General features: G+C 36.8%; 1 protein-coding gene across 1 annotated transcript; it reads right to left on the reverse strand.

Moving 5' to 3' along the window:
- Window positions 1-5,202: 5,202 nt before the first annotated feature.
- Smp_001960 (putative 50s ribosomal protein L1) lies at window positions 5,203-19,309 on the reverse strand. The gene is made up of 6 exons (XM_018797934.1): window positions 17,057-19,309; window positions 14,293-14,412; window positions 13,385-13,577; window positions 9,866-9,984; window positions 8,628-8,712; window positions 5,203-5,495 (listed from the first exon to the last, which is right to left on the reverse strand). The coding sequence occupies exons 1-6, from the start codon at window positions 17,438-17,440 to the stop codon at window positions 5,287-5,289; spliced, it is 1,110 nt and encodes a 369-aa protein (XP_018652925.1). The 5' UTR covers window positions 17,441-19,309; the 3' UTR covers window positions 5,203-5,286.
- Window positions 19,310-20,308: the final 999 nt, after the last annotated feature.

Genomic DNA, 20,308 nt, shown 5'->3' on the forward strand with positions numbered 1-20,308 from the left:
TTCCGAAATACTTTCACATGGTCACGCCCATATATCCTCTATCAGGGAAGTCCTACTCACTGCCTTCTCGTGGCATTACTGTTGTTTACGAAATTGAGAGGACGAAAAGTGAATGTCCGGCGCTTTAGTCGGGTTGGTGAACATGGCGAGTCTACCTAGGGGAGTTGGCAGACCCTGATTCCAAACCGATGGTGCATATGAGCTCCAGTATCCTGAGGGAACAAATGGCGTATAAATCAATCGTTGGTCACCAACTACCATGGGACTGAATCTCCGCACGATGCTTCATTGCCTTGTGGATCAGACCTTTAGGTCAAAGGCTGGTGGTGTGGCCCCCTAAGAAAACCACCTGCTTCAGTTTGGGCACCCGGGCAGTACCATAACCCTCACACAAATCAAATGAGAATGGGAATATACTGTATCATATTGTTGTGCCTGAAAGTGGCAAACATCCAATAACAGTTTTTAAGGGTATTTTTTTAAATAGTTTTGGAAATGATTCATTAGCTGTTTATTATTCATGTCCTCTGCAAAATAGCAAGTTTTAGTTCGAATAAGTTATTGTTTACCAGTGACTACCCTGAAAGACAAGTTACTACAGTGAGAACATTATTTTATGGATGACCTTTGGACAACAATTAAGTGACCTTGAGGATGTCCGTCTCTTACTACGGCTAAATGAAGGTTATAAATTAGTGTAGAGAATTAGGTCTGGCACTTACAATTGGACGTTAGGGTTAAGAATTAAAGTTTTTATAACAAACTGATGTCAGCTATAATCCAAAAATGTTTTTTAGCCATATAAATAGGTGAATTTGGCACCAAAATCCAAGACCTGATATCTTAAATCTAATTGAATCGTTCACAAATTATAGTCTCACAATGTTTAGCCTCAGAAAAGCATATGGATTTCAACTTAGTTAAAAGCATATAACGGAAAAATAATTTACAACAACGTTTGTACAAACGAATGATTACTTTGTACATGATTACCCGGTGATTATGTATTCCATATATAATACGTTCATTTGTGCCCATCTAGTTCCATCTGCCTTAGGTTGCACTATATCAGGAGTTCTTAGCAGATTAATCCGAATACTTCTAATTATGATAATAAAACTTGAAAGTAATCTTCAGAAAATATCTGGTAGGATTGTTAGTAACTAATATAACCAATTTTATAAAAATTTTTGTACAAGAGTAGAGGGATCCACTTCAGTCAGTGAGCTTATGAATATTGATGAGAAACGATAGGATTGGAAGCTTCAATAGTTACTCAAAATCTTTCAAGTTTGTAAGTAGTAATTGTATTTTAGGTGAGAAGTTTCATAACTTTTTATTTTTGAAGCGATTACGAGTTCACCTAGTCTGCGAAAGGAACAAAGACTTGTGACTAAAGACCAATAAGTTATCTATTCTGACGCATCCTAGACCCGCTAACCAGAGTGAGAAGTCCAAGTTAAAAGTGTGGAAGATTGATTCCGTAAGCAGCCAGAAGCACAAGCGATCGCAACAGGTAGAAATCAAACGTTTATATACAGCATAAAATTGTCCTTGGGAAGCGTTACAAAATAGCATACTAAAAGATAAGACGGATCAATAGGGTTTAAGATTTTCCGAAGTTGGAAATACGACATGAAGGTGAAGAGAGCGCTTTTGGCGGGAAAACAAAGAAATTCGAAATTTCAAAATAAATTTGCAAAAATAAGTCATTTATCAAGTGAGTTCTGGGGATCTAACATCCCCAACATAACTCTTTTGTAAAAATAAGATTAAAGACAATGGATATTAAGACATGAAGCGCACATATGGTGACATCCTGCACAAGTGTGTGTCTGATGAATCGATTTCTAATATGATCTTATCAACAGTTGAAATACTAGTAAACCATCCAGTTGACATGAGTATATTAAATAAAGTATAATTTTAGCAATGTGATGACATATTGAAGAAAAGTGAGCTGACTAAACCAAAGTCCCATCGACTGCATCTAAGAATTGCATATTGATTGACGAAACTTGATAAGTGCTAAGGACTAGACAAGAATAACGTTACCTACTGAAATGGTGATCAATTCGTATAAACGCCTTAGTCTTACGACAGGTCTGTCGTGGCCCGAATAGTTTAGTTGCAATATGTCTGACTGTTGTATTACGTGATATAAGTCCGAATCCGATAAAGAGTATCGATTTCTTCAAGCCTTTAGAAACACCTTGCTGTCGAATCGTAACTAGTACGAAAGATATGTTCAGGAATTTCGGTCGATTGTCTCCAATCACATAACATCCGTATGAATGTTCAAAATTATAATACATTAGTTTGGCATACATTAAGATTAACTTTAAAGCTGAGTCGAAAACTTAAATCTTTATACTTCAGAATATTTCGTATGATGTGGTTAGGGGTAATTGGCAGAAAACCCGACTTCCTTCGACCACTTAACATCAAAACATGGCGCTCATGACGTTCAGTTAGTTAGACTAGTGACTAAGTTACAAATGAATTGATAAGATTCAATCGGCACCAAGGACTAAACCACTCAGTAATCAAACAACATAAACACTGAAGTTTCTATGATAAGTAAACTTACTGAAAGCTACAAAGCTACACAAAATTGAAATCAGTTTCGAAAAACCGGCAGAGTTGATAAGAGAGTAACCGTGAGAAAACTTGTTTAGCTGGGACAGTCAGTTAATCGTAGATGGGTTATTCAATTTCCCAATAAAATCTATCCTATTTTTTAAGCATGTGAATGTTCCCTCTGTTGCTATTAAGGGCTACAACTAATCAGTCTATTTTAGCACATGTTTATTTCAAGCAGATAGCCTCAATACTATCAACTATTCACAATTATATAGGCAAAAATAGCTAGTGACTGACGGTAGTATCCGGTAAAAGTGTTTCATCCTATTTAAGACTCATCAATGAGATGCACTGCATCTGAACTTTGATACTCACTCCGGAGCTCAAAGCCAGTACCTTTCGCTTCAAACACCTATCACATCATTTACTGATCTATTGAGTTCAGATAACCACTGTTTTGTGCAACAGATATGTATTTTATTTGTAACTGTTTGAATCTTGAAAAAACGTACTGGGTCTAAATCCCGGTATGGACATCAAGATGGTGATGCGGGTACGTTCCGCTCAAGAGTTCCGACTAAGATGAAGCGCATATTCTGTTGGACTAACCAATCTTGGTAAACAGCACTGCCTTATAAATTCATTTATTAAGATTTGTGAAATATAATATAAATAATAATTATCTGGTCTTCTGTTGTTCAAACTGAAGGCTTGAAATTTTCTATGACCCATGGATCGTACAACAAATAATGATAGTATTAAGAAGTATAGAACATATAACAAGCAAAATACTAACAACTTTTAATGCATATTCAGGTTAAATGTTGAGTAATAATTATCATTCAAGCCTGTCTTTCTCTGAAGTCTAGTTAAGAAAGGATAATGTAGAACTTGACTGTAGTTATCCATTTATTTCATCATAACTGAAATCAAATCATTTACTATAGGATCTCTGATATGATAGAATCAAAAGAGAGAAATTTAGTCAATGTGCTAAGTCGATCACTGTGACTATTATTATTATTATTTAAACACATAAATATTGGTACAAAGAAAGCACCAGGTTCATATGCGCCACACAAATTTCATTTCATTTATGTGAGGGCTGTGATACTGCCCAGGTGTCCAAACTGAAGCAGGTAGTTTTCGTACGGAGCCACACCACCAGCCTTTGACCTAAAGATCTGATCCACAAGGCAGTGGAGCATCGTAAGGAGATGCAGTCCCATGGTAGTCGGTCACGAACGATTGATTCATACACCATTTGTTCCTTCAGGATACTAAAGCCCATGTGCACAATTGGTTTGGAATCAGGGTTTTCCAACTCCCCTAGGTGAATTTTCCGTGTTCGCGAACCCGATTAAAGCGCCGGACATTCGCTTTTCATCCTCTCATTTTCATAAACAACACCGGTGCCACGAGAATGCAGTGAGTAGGACTTCCCTGTCAGAGGCTACATACGCGTGGCCATGCGAGAACATCTCGAGAGGGAGAGCGGACTCGCCTCGCTCTCGGCCGTACTAGGGCATTCGGGGTCTCGATCATATGATTTACTTAACTCAATTATCTAACCGTTCAATTAAAAAGTAGGTTACACGAGTAGAATAATTCGTTCGTACAAGTAAAAAGCAGTTAGTAAATGTAATTAATTATACAATGTAAGATATTCTCTTATGCTTAGTGTAGTTGAATATAACTGTCTGTGGTCAGTTCAATTGAATGTATAGGTATCAAATAACTCTACTGAAGTCTCTGTTTATATTATGTAGTAGTACATTGAAGATATATATGCATCATTATTATTCAGTTTGATTGGTTAATTTTATGTAACAAGATACACTTGATAATCAGCCTTTTCATTTGTAACTGTTTATTATATTCACGGATTTATGCGATTGTAAGTGATCTGTTTAACATTCAATAAAACCTGAATAGGTTTAAGTCAAATTTGATCACTCATACTGTAACTCTTAAAAAGTTTGTATGGGTAGCCCTTTCAATGAAAACTTAAACATCTCTAGAAAAATTTCCAGATAATGAAATTTAGTTATTTATTTAAACATATAAATATTGGTACAAACGGGCACCAGATATATATGCGCCACACAAATCTCATTTGATTTGTATGAGAACTGTGATACTGCCCAGGTGTCCAAACTGAAGCAGGTGGTTTTCTTAGGGGGCCACACCCGGAACCTTTGACCTAAAGGTCTGATCCACAAGACAGTGGAGCATCGTGAGAGGATGCGGTCCCATGGTAACCGGTTACCAACGATTGATTCATACGCCATTTATTCCCTCAGGATCCTGGAGTTCATATGCACCATTGGTTTGGAATGAGGGTTTCCCAACTCCCCTGGGTGGACACGGAGAGTGCCCACCAACCCGGTTAAAGCGCCGCACATTCGCTTTTTGTCCTCTCAATTTTGTAAACGACACCCGTGGTGCGAGAAGGCAATGAGTGGGACTTCGCTGGCAGAGGTTATATACGCGTGGCCATGTGAGAGTATTTCTAAAGGGAAAGCGGACTCTACCCTACTCTCGGCCGTACCAGGGCATTCGGGGACATCATGTTGGCTCTTTAAATAGCCTTTAAGAAAAAAGAAACTAAACACAATTGGAAAATAGTTTATTTTAACAATAATATGTACATATACACTAGGTGTTAGTTAGTTAGTTAGTTATAACAAGAGGTCGCATCATTCAAATATGAAGTTCTTCTCTATTTTGTTGTTTTTCCACTTGTGTACTAATCACATCAATCGCATTATCATCTTCGCCCTCATCAACATCTTCATTTACGAGTTGTTGGCTTTTAGATTTGTCATCAAGAGAATAATATTGAGAAATATCTAAAATAAAGCGTTCACCAGTCGGTGGACAATGAATTTCACCTGTTTGGATGAAATCATCTGTAGAAGGGTTTTTTTTCCGTAAAAACAAAAAACACATACAGTAATGATATTAATCTTTCACAGAAACACAAGTGAAGTATATATATATATATACATATATATTTACAAAATTAGGATAGTGTTATTTGCATAGGATTTATGATTCGAATCGATCACTATGCACACGCAGTTATGCACACGAATATTACAAAGAATGTGTCAGACACTTGAATGCCTAAAAGCGGAATAATAGTCAGTCAGTCAGTCACAACGTAGAACTTCGTACGTACGTACACCAGTTCGAGTTGCCATACCGCAATAGCACAGAGATGCAATTGTCGATTCAAATCCCATAGTGGTAGTAGTAAAACTATAAGCAGTAATCCGAAAGATTAGGGTTTGAAGATGTTATTCAAGGAGTATAATCCAGTGAAATAAATTTGAAAAGAGAAAAAAGATAGAGACATGAAGAATTCAGAAGATTAGAATTTGGTAGAACACAATAAGTGGATGCACCTTCGTCATTGCGAACGATTTTGAGCCATGTCATTCAAGGTCTCTAACCATCGATTGCTATCATCTCGGGGATCCCAACCACGTAGTCTACACCTAACAGCTTTTCTCAGTCCACTTGTCAGTAACCTCATGAATTTGTGCCACGTTTTGGTCTGGCCGTCCCTAGCTTTCTTCCAACCTACTCCTACACCATAAAACATTGCACATTGGGGCAGTTGGTGGTTGGCTATACGTAACACGTGTCCCAGCCATCTCAACTGATCAAGTTTCACTACTTCATTATAATTCATGTAAGAAGTTAGAGGTTGTTGTATCTCATAACTTTAAGGCATCATTCGACTCCATTGACCGAGAGGTTTATTGACAATGTTTATGATTGAAAGGAGTATCAAAGAAATACATAAACACTATACAGACTCTTTTACTTGAGAATTAATAATTAGGTTGAAGTTAATATTGAATTGTCACTGGAGTCGTCAACTTTCAATGATGTTCACAGGAAGATAAAGATTACTTGATCGAAATGTCAGCAACGACCGCGATCGGTAGAGTTAAGATTTATGCATTATGGCTTTGGATCAGTCATAACGATACAGACCCATTCACTCCTTATTTTACTCTACATCTTGAATCCCAGTATTCCTACACGTTCAAATTTTTATTCCATCTTCTCCAACCATGTTCTCCCTGTTTAGTCTGTTTTTCCATTATTACTACTTCAATCCCTTGGTTATTCATTTTGTCATGTGGTATGGCGACTGAGCTCAACACACGTTTGTGCCAGGTATTATGTTGATTATATCTAATTGGCTGACAGTTTATAAATGTTTATAAGAGGCTATGTAGATCCAGATAACAATATGTAAATGATGACTCAAAATACCTCATCTACACTTGCATCTCATCCACCATATCATGTAGCCATGACATATCATACAATTTGATTGATTTTATTCAGGATGTATCCACGCGGTTCTGATGTTAAAAACTAAAGTGAAACTGTTGTCGAATACATCTCTAAGGTATCTGGGAAGTTAAATGGCTAATATAATGAATTTTAACGATATTTTCAGGTCAATTATATGGATTGATAATAAATTGTTCATCTCACTTAATATTGGATCTTTTAATGGAAATAGAGAGTTTAGTTAAAACGAAAAATCAAAAGGCAATGTTTACTTTATTGCATTGATTTCATGCTATGGAATAAGTCTTGAAGTAGTCAATCACAAGACAAACTAGAAAGTAGAACGTATATGTAGTGGTTTCTAGCTACTACATCATATATCCGGGAGTTAGACTTAATCCCACAAGACTGGTCGCAATCACGGATTGTCCCAATACATAAGAAAAGGTCAAAATCATCCTGTGATAATCATAGAGGGATTAGTTTGACTAATATAGCATCTAAAATACTAGCCTCAATGATTACCAGGCACCTAACTAAGACTCGTGAACTGCAAACACGAGAAAATCAGGCTGGCTTCAGGCCTGGTCGTGGCTGTATCGACCACATATTCACTATTCGTCAGGTTTTACCTGAACACCGATTACCACGACGTGCTATGTTGACTAGTATTGAGGATGGTTGGAAGAGAGTTAGGGGCGGCCAAGCCAAAACATGGCATCAGTCCTTGAAATCACTAACTTTTAGTCTGAGCCATGTTGGTAGATGCAGACTACTTGGTTGGGGTCCGCGTGACTGTCGTAACCAATGGTTGCAGACTCTGAGTGACATGGTTCAGAATCGATCACAATGGCGTAGGTGTATACACTCTTTATCTTCCCTTAAACCTTGAGATTAAAATTGCTTCATATCTGTCTTTTTTCCTGTACTATATTCTTATATACAATCTTTCTTTTATATGTAATACCACCACTAAATTAACTACTTCTATGAATCCAGTATTCATCTTGTTGTGCTAACGAGGTTTGGCAACTTGGATCGATGCATATGTGTGTCTGGTCCTACGTTGTAGCTGACTGACTGACTGATCACATATCATCCAACGTTTTTAACCATTGGTTACAATAATGGCGCAGAGCCCAACCAGATAGCTTAACTCTGTTCAATTATCAATGATCTCATGGACTGATGTTACATTTTGCTTTACTCGCCTCTAGCCTTCCTTCAACCTACTTTTACACCAGCAAACATACCATATGGAAGTAGGCAGTGGTTGAGGATGCGTAGTATATATGCCAACCATTTCAGTCGATGAAGGTTGATTGCTTACTTCATTAGCCGGAGAAATCTTAAACTAGGCCAAAATAGATGTTTAGTATTTACCAACGTTCATTGTCTTTAGTAAGTAATAATATTATGAGATCTATCAAATGACTAACCAAGCTAGACATTTGAATATGAGAAATATGCATGATACAGATAAATCTCTTGTTGACGAATCCCAACTAATATCAAATATTATAGTTGAAATCATGAATCAGTTGAAGCTAGACCACCATGGAAAACCTGGAAGCACTTGACGGCCACCTCGTCCTATTGTGGAACTCCTCAATATGAAATAATTGAGTATCAAGGAGGGCTCTATAAACTATGAAAATAATTAAATTTATCTTTTTACATTGAATAGAAAACACAAGATAAAACAATCAAGTCTATTCATCCCTTACTTATAACTCTAGATGACTTTTGTGATTCAATACATTCCAAATAACTACGTAAATTCTCTTCTAGTCGATTAAAATCCCATGAGAGCTAGAATAATCAATGAAGGATTTAAAAAGTAGACCGTTGATATTCAAAGAGAAGAAATACATAAAACAATGAAACTCAGTACTCAGAATGTGTAAATCAATAACAGCGAAAACACATTAACCTTCCTGTAAACTCCACGAGAATGTAGAGCAGTGGAGCATTGTGAGGAGATGCAGTCCCATCGTAGCCGGTGACCAATAATTGATTCATACGCCATTTGTTCCTTCAGGATACTGGAGCCCATGTGCACCATTGGTTTGGAATCAGGGTTTTCCAACTCTCCTAGGTGTACTTTCTGTGTCCACCAACCCGGTTGAAGCGCAGGACATTCGATTTTCGTCCTCTCAATTTCGTAAATAACACCCGTGGTGCAAGAAGGCAGTGAGTAGGACTTCCCTGTCAGAGGCTATATACGCGTGGCCATGCGAAAATATTTCGAGAGGGAGAGCGAACTCTGTCCACTCTCGGCCGTACCAGGGCATTTGGGGCCTAATAATTACGCAAACTAAACTTTAACAGTTGTTAGTGGATGCTTGAAACGTACTCAAGAGATTTTCTAAACCTAAAGGTCCTCATTTTGATCCCAGATAGGGTCGTGGATGCCCAGTGCCTAGAAGCCTTGCACTATGATGAAACACATGTGTAGTGCTCTCTGAATTTCAATGGTACTTCATGGTACATTCAAGAAATAAGAAGCGTAGAATAATATTGAAACTCTGGATGGATAGACAAAAAGAGAAAAACGATCTGTTACACAACATGCTACAACTAATATTGAACCAAATCACCTAAGGATTTTCAACTATTTTTCCAATAGACCAGAACCAACATGATTCATATTAGGAGTCAGTGAAGTTCATAGATTGATCACATTAACTTTAGTTTGGCCGCCTCTGTCGTTTTTTCAGCCTATTCACTACAGCACAGTTAACATTATGTATAGATACAGGCTGATATTAGGAAAATGCTACACATATTTTAATTACATCCGTTAATGAAGATTCATAACTTCATTAAAATTAAAATCCATGCAATAGCACACATCCTCGGCTGGTGTTGATCTCATATAATATGACATCATAAGGGATTGTTATGTGAGTTTACAAAAATAGTTTAATAATAATAATATTATGATTATGAAGTAGGTTAATACCTGACCCAAAATTATATCCAGTAATCCGATTTCAGGAACTCCATCAATAGAAGTTGATTCCAGTTGAGTACTACGCGAATGGATTGAAATCAGTTTCATTACATCATCACCTAATCTACCTATATACATATATATACATGAATAAAGATTTTTCTTTAATAAGAAAGTCAACTTATTGGATGCTTGACGACAAATAAAAACTTTTCCTGATTGAAAATGGAAACTGCCTAAATCAAAATGGAGTGAAGTTGGAAATTGAGGACTAATGAGTGAAAGTCAGACATCTTAACTACTGAATCACTGATGTTAAAATTTATTGAGCCGAACAGGTTGCCGTGGTGATCAGTCAATGATCTCGAGTGCTGTTAGGAGTATGAGGGTAAATGTCACTGTCCGGTCGCCCACATGGCAGAAGAATTTATCCTCTTGAGTTACCTTGAAAAGGAAACTGAATTAGTTGTGATCTTGATGATTTAACAGAGTGACTACTAAGCCGAAGAGACAACTGCGTGATGCAGGTCACACATGGACTTTTACGAGCGGTTCATGATGCGTTAGATCAGTGCTTTAAAAGTCTTAAAACAGGCGACGGATATCTGTGAGCCAAGGTGAGATGTGAAAACGATGACCTCTTCTGACTCATTCATTCCATTGTGACAAATTAGTGTTGTTACAGATGCTGATTATATGAAGAAAACATCGTACTGCTGTCACATCGTTGTACAGTCAGCAATAAGACTTCGTCTCTGGACCTAATGCTTAGTACTTTTAGCCTTGACGCTATTCAATCGACCTGTCAGGCATGGTTGGGCCAAACAAATATTCCAACCAATACAACTTGATAGGCTCATCATGATAGGTCAACCCCACTATCTCGTAAATCAAGGTGGCAGCTACGGTGCTGGATACTTCAACAACGTAAATTTATGTCGAAATCTTTTCACTCAATATTCACTAATTTATCACAAAAATCCAACACTAAAGTTTAACGTTCACTCAACGAGCAATTTTCACGTACTACAGTTAAGAAAAGCTAGTACAACTATTCGGTATCTCAGTTCAAATCTAATCAACAAACTGATAGACCATTTTTAGAGGATGTTCATTCCTTTTCTAAAATATTGATGCAAAATCAACATATCACTGGTGATAATGATTCGTAGTATGATAGATTTATTGGCCATAATAAAACAGGTATAGCACAGCTTGCAGCTGACCGACCAATTCAATCCTTTCTGCATGCTATGAGTGAGAAGGTAGTCATCGTAGAGTGAAGAGATAAGCAGGATTTGATGAGTACGTGAAACGAACGAGCGAGTGTTTGATGCAATGGGGTAGAGGGTAAAACTGAAGTGGAATTGACGTGGACTGATTGACTGACTGGACGAAAGGATGGATGGAGGTGGAAACAATTGTGATGCGTGTGTTATATTGGGATAATGGCTGGATTGAGTGTATTAAGGTTGAGCACAGTGTGAATAAATGTATTGTGTGTGTGAGGGAGGGTAGAGAGAATGAGAGAGCAATGAAGAGGGAGCCTCTATTTGCCAGGTTGGCGCTGAGCTACTGTGGTAGCAGTCGACTGGATAGGGCTTGTGGGCTCCCCCACCAGTTAGCTACCAACAAACTCACCTCTGGTGGCCAAACGCGCTACCTACTGCGCCCACAACTATGTTGGCCGGACCCCACACATATACTAACTTATACTGCACATCACCAAACCAAATCTTACATACACCCAACACAAGCAATAATACACAACCGAGATTCGGAACCACTTTAAGCTATCTTATGTTACCGAGATGCTTAGAAATTGTATTGCAGAGGGATTTCCTTCTAATTAATTAAAGACCTCGTGGAATACTACGCTAGGCTTTTCTTTCAGCCTTACCAATCTAACTGCCTTGGTAAATGCACGTAAGCTTATACAAACAGTTGGAAATAATTTCATTGGAATCATGAACTGATCAATGCTAGACCACCACTATAATAGGACGAAACGACCCTCCAGTGCTGTCAGGTTCTCAATGGTTGTCTGACATTGATCGACTCATGATTCCAATGAAATTCAACAGTCTCAACACTGTTATCATGCTGAAAATTGGAAGTAAGATAAGAAAGATGCTCATCGATGTTTAAATGCTCAAAGAAGCATATTGTTATTCACACTACGACTAGTTTGGCTGAAACATACGCTCTCGTTAACGACGCCTATGTTTAGCCTTTTTTTTAACTGTCAATGGAGAATTATACCTTCGTCAACTTGTCATTCTTGTTCTTTTCAGGAAAACAACTGTGGTTTAACTAAATCCACAGATTAATTGAGTAAAGTCGATCGATAAGTTTGTTCCCCAATAGTTACCTGTTTATGATCCTTTACCATCTCCATTCCTTTTGTGTAATAACTATACTACTGATTAATATTCAGTAACTCAGACAATTGTTATTCATTTTTGAACACAGGACGCACCTCTGTTGTTGGATAAGAGTATACTCTGTACTGACAACCTTGAAGTAAGTTACCAGACAATCAGTAAACAGAGTTTATTTATGAAACATCGGCGAAAAGCGATAAAATCACATTGGAATAATACCTTTGACCTAATTAATCGAATTATTCTCTACAGCAAAGGAAAAAAAAGTTAAGTTGGGTTGGTGTAATGGAGTTGGGATTTGGTTGGATAATAGATATTTCTTATCAATTCCAAGCATTTTACGAATTAAATATTGCCAATTTCCACTTTATTCATCGAAAAATAGAAGTTATCCCTCAATGAGCTTTCAACTTCGCGCAAAAATATGTGAGATGTCATCTTAATTCTGATTGGTCCACTGAAGGCCGCCGCTGATATTTCTACTACTAAAATACTACAACTACAATTACCTAATTTGTCGTACGTTTTCTCATAAATAATTGTTACGTAATTACTGCAATAAGTACTCTTTCTCCGATTGCATCTTAACACATATGAATACCTTACAGATCTCATGAATTGAGGTTTGTAAAATATATTTACTCATATTGTCATAAGTAATAGTATCTTATTGTGTTTCGAATTCAGGATTCTAAGAGTTACTCAGTTGTTTGATTGGTAAGACTATGATTTATGGACGAACAAATCAGATTTAAGATAGCACGTCTTTAATTTTGGCGAGAAATTCACCCATCTTTATAGCTAAATAGAATTTTGGAATAATGGCTGACGTCAGTTTGTGACAAAGAACCTAACTCTAATTTTTCACCCTAACGTCCAACTGCAAATCCTAATCTTCACTCCTCAAACTAATTTATAACCCTCGTTTAACATTAGTAAATAGCTGGACATTCCCAAGGTCGCCAGGAAATTATAGTGTCACCTATTATTCTAAGAAATATTATTCAAACAATACTGCTATATATTACATGTTTAACCCACACAGACCTATCAAGAGGCTTGATAATACAATACAACAAACACTGGTAACTGTTTAAACATATCATAGATGAAATTATGTCACAAGAAAGATGAAAACTCTTACCATTTTTTATTGTTGGGAGTCTTTCTCTTAAAATATGTCGCAATTTCGTCACCTGAATTTCCCAACTTTGATGAGCGACAACAGTATCGTATTCATTCCAATGGTAGTGACCTTGACTTATACGTTGGATAAGTGATGATCCACCAGCATCATAAGCGCCAGCAGTTATATATGCTTCATGATCATCTGAATCCTGATAGTAAAAGTAACAGTAATGGTAATAATAATAGATATGCGCCATACAAATGATTCAATTTGTGTGAGGGCTGAGATACTGCCCGGGCGCCCACACCGAAGCAGGTAGTTTCCCTAGGGGGTCACACCCCGAGCCTTTCATCTAGAGGTCTAATCCACAACGTTGCCGAACAACGTTAAGAGATGCAGTCCCATGGTAGCCGGTCATCAACAATAGGTTTATACACCATTCGTTCCCTCAGGATCCTGTAAACTACATACACCACTGGTTTGGAATCAGGGTTTTTTAACTTTCTTAGGTGAATCTTTCATATCCACCAACCTGGTTAAATCGTCGGATATTCGCTTTTCATCTTCTCAATTTTATAGGCAACACCCCTGACGAGAGAAGACAGTGAACAGGACTCCCCTAGAAGTGGCTGTATACGTGTGGCCATGTGAGGGCATTTTGAGAGAAAGAGCTAACTCTCTCCACCCTCGGCCGTACCAGGACATTTAGGGGTTCTATTTGAGATCAAAGACAAGACTTCTACTAGCTGAATGAATAGGTCATTTAACAAATAAACGATTGGAGAGCAAATCAACCATTATTAATTTACTCTCCAATTAAATTAACACCTAACGACCAAACTTTGTTCATGCCCCCTCCCCGGTTTATATCAACACAAAACAGAATAAGTTACTTTTATATGTGAGTTTCTCCTTTAACGTACTTGACATATGGCCAATACTCGATGAGCAGGCATGAAATCCAATAAATTCGGTAGAACGAGGTTACCATTAAATTTCGGAATGAACCTTGTCTTTTTCTTTGTACACATATTGAGCGTAACCTGTGTTTGTGAACCCCATGAAATACAGAAAACAATACAATCACAAGATTCACAATTTTAAACGGGGAAAGCTTATTGGGTTGTTACTGTATAATAAGGAAGTAATGTAACGCAGTTGTCAAGAGTAGGGGTTTCTTACGCGTAGTCAACTTTGAATTATGATATTTACACATGATCGCTTTCACAGTGATATGAACTGATTGCTTAAACACTGATGTATCTGGGATGTAGATTCGCACCTGCCTACTAAAACTGATGTTGATGAGTGATGTGATTTAAGCACTTATCTACCATCATAGTATGAATAATGAGAATACAAATACAACTATATTAAAGGTTTATATATATTTTTAAATTGGGTACGCAGTTTGTACTCATTCGGGATGTTTTAGCAGCAAACCAACCTACAAAGTTTACAAAAGATACTGATTATAGAAAGTGAATTTGATCAAGAAAACATAGTTCATTCTCAAAATCCATTGAGAAAGCGATGATATTCCAGAATACACCTTCCTTGAATTCCAATGATTATTATTGTGAGAACAATGACGGAGTATATAAATGACCAATAAATAAGCGAACGATTCTTATAAGGTTGTTCGTGAAACTAGGGAAAAACGGTCAGGGAATTTATGAAATGTTAACGTTTGTATGTGCAGATAATATGTAGAATAAAACGACTCTCTTCAAGTAAAACTTTGTCAAGGAGACCTAACTGACTGACTTCACGTGGGAGAGAACCATGATTATTATAAACATATTTAGCATGCATTAACCCATTTATTTATTGTTTCCATGGTCTATGATTATTATTACTTCCTGCTTATAATAATAATCCAACAAACAGCTTTTTTGACATTAAAAGTTCTAGTTTGTACAACCTTTTTAAATCCTGAGTAGTCTCATAGGCACTGGGGGTTTGGTGTTTGACGTAATCTTTGCATAGATTCGCCTAGGTGAGATATCCGTATGTAAAACGAAGAATTGGTTTACTATACAGCAGCCCGCTCCGTTCGACTCTATGAGTATGAAACATAACCATTCAAAATGGATGAAATAGTTTATTAGTGTGTGATCATGGGTGCCTTCAAAGCACTGCTCGTGTATTTCGGAAACATCGAGTAAGCAATGTCGGGGTCAGGCATAGAGTACTTACTAGACGAGTATGGTAAATCAGTTGATGATGTAGTGAATCTTCATCAACTGGGGTGGTTAGAACGTTTGTTAAGGATATCAAACCGCCGCCTACATCGACAAGCGATGTTGTCCGGTGTAGGAGCAGGTTGGAAGAAAGCTAAGGGCGGCCAAACCAAGAAGAGACATCAACCCATGAAATCAGTGACTGCTGAACTGAGCCATGTTAGTAGGTACAGACTGCGTGTTTGGGGTCCGCGCTATTATCATTGGGTGATGTTACTCAGAATCGTTAGTAATGAAACAGATACATTAACTCTTTGTCTACGCTGGTTTACTAGGATTGGAAACTTCGAAACAATTTGGAAAATAATCGGCCTCTTATAGAAAAAAACATGACTATAAAAATACATATATCTCACACAAAGACAAAAATTGCATGTACACATATTAGGATGAAAGATTCCTAACACTTCACAATAAAGCCATTAACGTACCCAGATTGGGAAAATATCTATATAATGTATGTGGAAGTTACTAAAGTATAAACCTGATATTATAATGAGAACTAATAACTCCCTTCGTATTTCGCAGATTATGCAAGATATGTGGTGAAATAACTTGTAATGAAAAATTAGGATTCTTTACATGACATGATAACAATGAATATGTGATCACTGCAGTATAAAGGAACAAAATCACCCTCACTAATGGCAAAGTTTGTTTCCGTATAAATTATACAAAAGATTGCAAGTCAATACTTCAGTTTAATCAAATTAAGTTAATTTAAACCCCAAGGACCTCTATATATGGGCTACACTTTACGTGCGAGGGTCAATGATTCTACCCGGTTTCCCAAACAGAAATCGATTGAAGGAGATTTGAACCCATGACTTAGTGACCGACAGTCGAACACCCAAATTACTGAGTCAATATTCAGAATGAACTCGATAGCAGACTTCTTATTAAATACATAGATAGATTCGATTAATATAAAATATAAATCTATATATATTTATTAGTCAGTCAGTTACAGGCAATTTTAAAATTTATTAAGGCTCAATGAAAGGAAATTTATATTCTAAATTACAGTAACATTTATAAGTTATTAAGTTAATAAAGCCTCGCCTAACTACAGACTTTACTGACAAAATAAGAGATGTTGTGTGAAGAGAAGCATTTTTTTTAATGGTTCCCATTATCTTGAAGGCCTGATGAGAACTGAATTTAGGTCCAAAATAGCTTGACCTAGATAGTCTAGTTGGAACATTGGATATACGAAACCAGACAGTTAGTCGGTCTCTACGAATACACTAGCTAGTTAGCATTGTAGGTGAAAATATGGTTTAGATATTGAAATCCAAGCTATGAGAATAGCTTGACATATACTTAGTCCCAAGTTTCAAATAGTTTGTAACACAAATAAGTAGTCTACGCACAATAATATTTATCGCTCTTAAAAGAATTTTGACATAACTTAAAATACAAAAAGGTTGTAAAAATGTCATACCTTAACTCGAACTGGATTATCCATACAATCATACATATCCGGGTGAGCACTTTCACGCAGTAGTTCAACAGCTTCTGACAAACTGTATTTTTTCGGCTCAAATTCAGACATTAAATAAGTATCGGAAGTTGGAATTCGACCTTTCAAAATATTTAATCTAGCCATTTCCTGCTCCCATTTCGTCCTATTTGTTTTCATCAATAGCTCACGAGCAGCATCTCGTCTACTCTTCGACTTTTCATTCACAGTTACTTTAGCCTCACGATATCTTTGCTGCTGGTTTCTGAATAATTGTGATGAAGTCGACAAATTGCGAAATGAACTGGCGACTAGAATCGGTTGAATATGTGCATGACTGTAACAAATTACTTTGCGAATTTGCATTGAACCTTTTCTAGAAAATATACAGTATTAAGGATGATAGTAATTCATAAGAAAATGTTAGCAAGAAGAGACTGTATAACTCAGTAACTTGACAATAATTTTTATTTAGAGCAGTCTAATGTTGGTGGAGTTTCGTTCTCTGTGTTATAAATCACCTTTATATCAAAAGCGGTCTAATCTATTTATGTTATGAATCGCATATATACATTAAGTAATTGCTCAATATATGCTAAGTACTGAATAATCTAATTTATTCAAGTACTACAATTGACAAAATAAGTAAAGCAGACATGAATTCAGTCTACTTTCAATAGTTTTGATTTAATAGTGGTGAACATTATTCTTTCTTTAATTACAACAAGTAACTAGTCCAGTGTTTTATCCTAGTCACAAAAAAAACCAATTCAAATTATCAAGGGTAACTTGAAACAAAAAATTAGTAGTGAGGAAAAAATAGAAGCTTTCAGGATTATGAGGTTAGAAGATGATTCCACACTATTCAATTAACGATAAATAAATTTACCATCTTAAATTTAAGTGACATTCATGATATATGAGAATGACTAATCAAAATTTTCTCACGTTAATATTTAAGAATCATTTTATTGACAGGATAGACTAGAGAGTTACCTTATGGTCCAAATGGCCTTAAATGGACATTCAAACATCTTGATTATTTCACAGAAAGCACGGAATGACAAACTTCGAATAGGCTAAAAAATATCCATATCAAACAATTCTGATGCAACTCCTTTAGTAGGTCAAATTAATAAGATCACTGCTTCACAACGTCAGATTTAGCGTTGGCTCAGACTAACCTTACATCATTATTTCATGCTTAACACGTAAAAGAAGCTCACAGAGATATCCCCGAAAATTTTTGAGAGCGCTCTTTTAGTCCTCTACTCTGACAGAATTGTATTATTAATTAAATGATTTCTAACTAAGAGTACTACTATCGAAAACCAACGGTTGTTATCCACTAAACGTGGAGTTTGATCCTACAACTGCGTGCTTCAATAGAACACCCATTTAATACTATCCTTTAGAAAAAACTGGTAAGAGAATACTAAACTGAGAGCAATTAGAAACAATCTTCAAACCACGGAACATAGACACAATGAAGTGTATTTACTTATTTGAACACACAAATATTGGTACAAGTAATTAAATATATACACTTCATTGTGTAGGTGAGCATCTTTGCTTGAAAATATAGTATGGTTGCCTTCACTAACAGACACTTCCTCGATTAAAATCCGAAACTCTTCTAGTAATTTCTAGGTTATTATTGTTCAGCAATAACTTCTCAGGTCTTAAACAGATTAGTTCAGCCAATAAGGACCAAAGCCTGGAGAATGAGTTACTTTAAGTATTGAGAGCGACTGCGACATACTTACTATACGCCACTGATAATCTAGAACTGTACCTCACCAATAAAATACAAGAACGAAGAAATCAATCTGTTTAAGCTAAATGGATGTCGGATTACAGTAAGACCAGAGCTCCCAACTTCGAGATAACACCGATAAATTTTGGAACATTTAGGGAAGATACAAAATACCCTAGATTTACCCGGAACTGGAATTTTTACCCGGAATTCCTACAAAGAGCAGAATAAGCAGCTTGGGTACACACTACAGACATAATTGTGGCAAAAAGCACGGAACGACTGACTCATTTTTGTTCCTGAAAATCAAAGATCCATTTTATGACGTGCGAAATTGCCGAACATAAGTGACAAGACGAATGAACGGCGGCTGAGGATGATGCTCATGTAAAGAAACGAAATCCAGGAATGATAGGGTGGATTCTATTTTCTGACAAATCAGAGATACATTTAATCAAGTCGATACAATTAAAAACTTAAACTGAACGGCAAAAACAACTAGGGACAGCAGTCCTAAAGAGACAATACACCGTAACGAAGAAGGCAAATTAGCCGCTTCAGTCTTTAGTTACAATAAAAGTAGGTCGGTGGACTTATGTTAATCCTTGAAGCTTATTTTCCTGCAAGGCTTCGATTTCTTCAAGATGATCACTGAGGAGGCCGAAACCAATTGTTTGCGTAATGCGTTTAAGTCACTGGTCACTCGATGAATCTCACACCGAGTGCGAGTGTCCAATATCTTTTTCATGAACTTGCATAAGTAAATTGATTTCTTTGTGCTCGCTTCTTGTTGTTTTGATGCGATTCCAGCTATTTGGTCATGAACAATTGGAGGTAGTCCAGACACTCGACTGTACTAATTTTATTCACTTCAGTTCTTTGTCACTTTGTATACCTTATAGTTTAAGTGAATGCGTTCGTCTCAAGACACTAGGGGTTGTGGATACCAGCAGTTATCATATCGCCACCAAGCAGGAGGTTTGTTGCTTGAAATGAGAAAGTAAGCTGATAATTCTAGTACTAAAAGATGGATTTTTAAGAATAAATAAACAATTTGCTTAGTTGGAATTGTGTGTGAAGACGAAATCGGGAGATTAAAAGGGGGACGGAGATGTTACTATGAAACACAAAAAAGAGTTACTGGTTACTCAGTAGTGATAACCGTCGTAAATCATGAGTCATCCATTGAACACAACTGTTCAGACAGGGGGATGGTAATCCATGAGTGAGTATTTATCAAGCCTGCCCTTAAAGCTATCCACTGGGAGTACTGTGGTCACATCTTCTGGGGAAGTAATCCAAACGAGGGCAACTCCTGATGAAAAGAGGTGAGAGCATACTTGGATATCCGCTCTTTAATGAGCAATATTTCGAGGATTGTCTCGTGGAACGTGGTGATGATGATGATCTGGTAGTATGCTTGAGTTGTGGTGGCTTAACGTACTCAATATGTTGTATGCCATTATCGGCCCACCTTT

This window comes from Schistosoma mansoni, chromosome 6, assembly GCF_000237925.1.
Source record: "Schistosoma mansoni strain Puerto Rico chromosome 6, complete genome".
In the NCBI taxonomy this organism is placed as follows: Eukaryota; Metazoa; Platyhelminthes; class Trematoda; order Strigeidida; family Schistosomatidae; genus Schistosoma; species Schistosoma mansoni.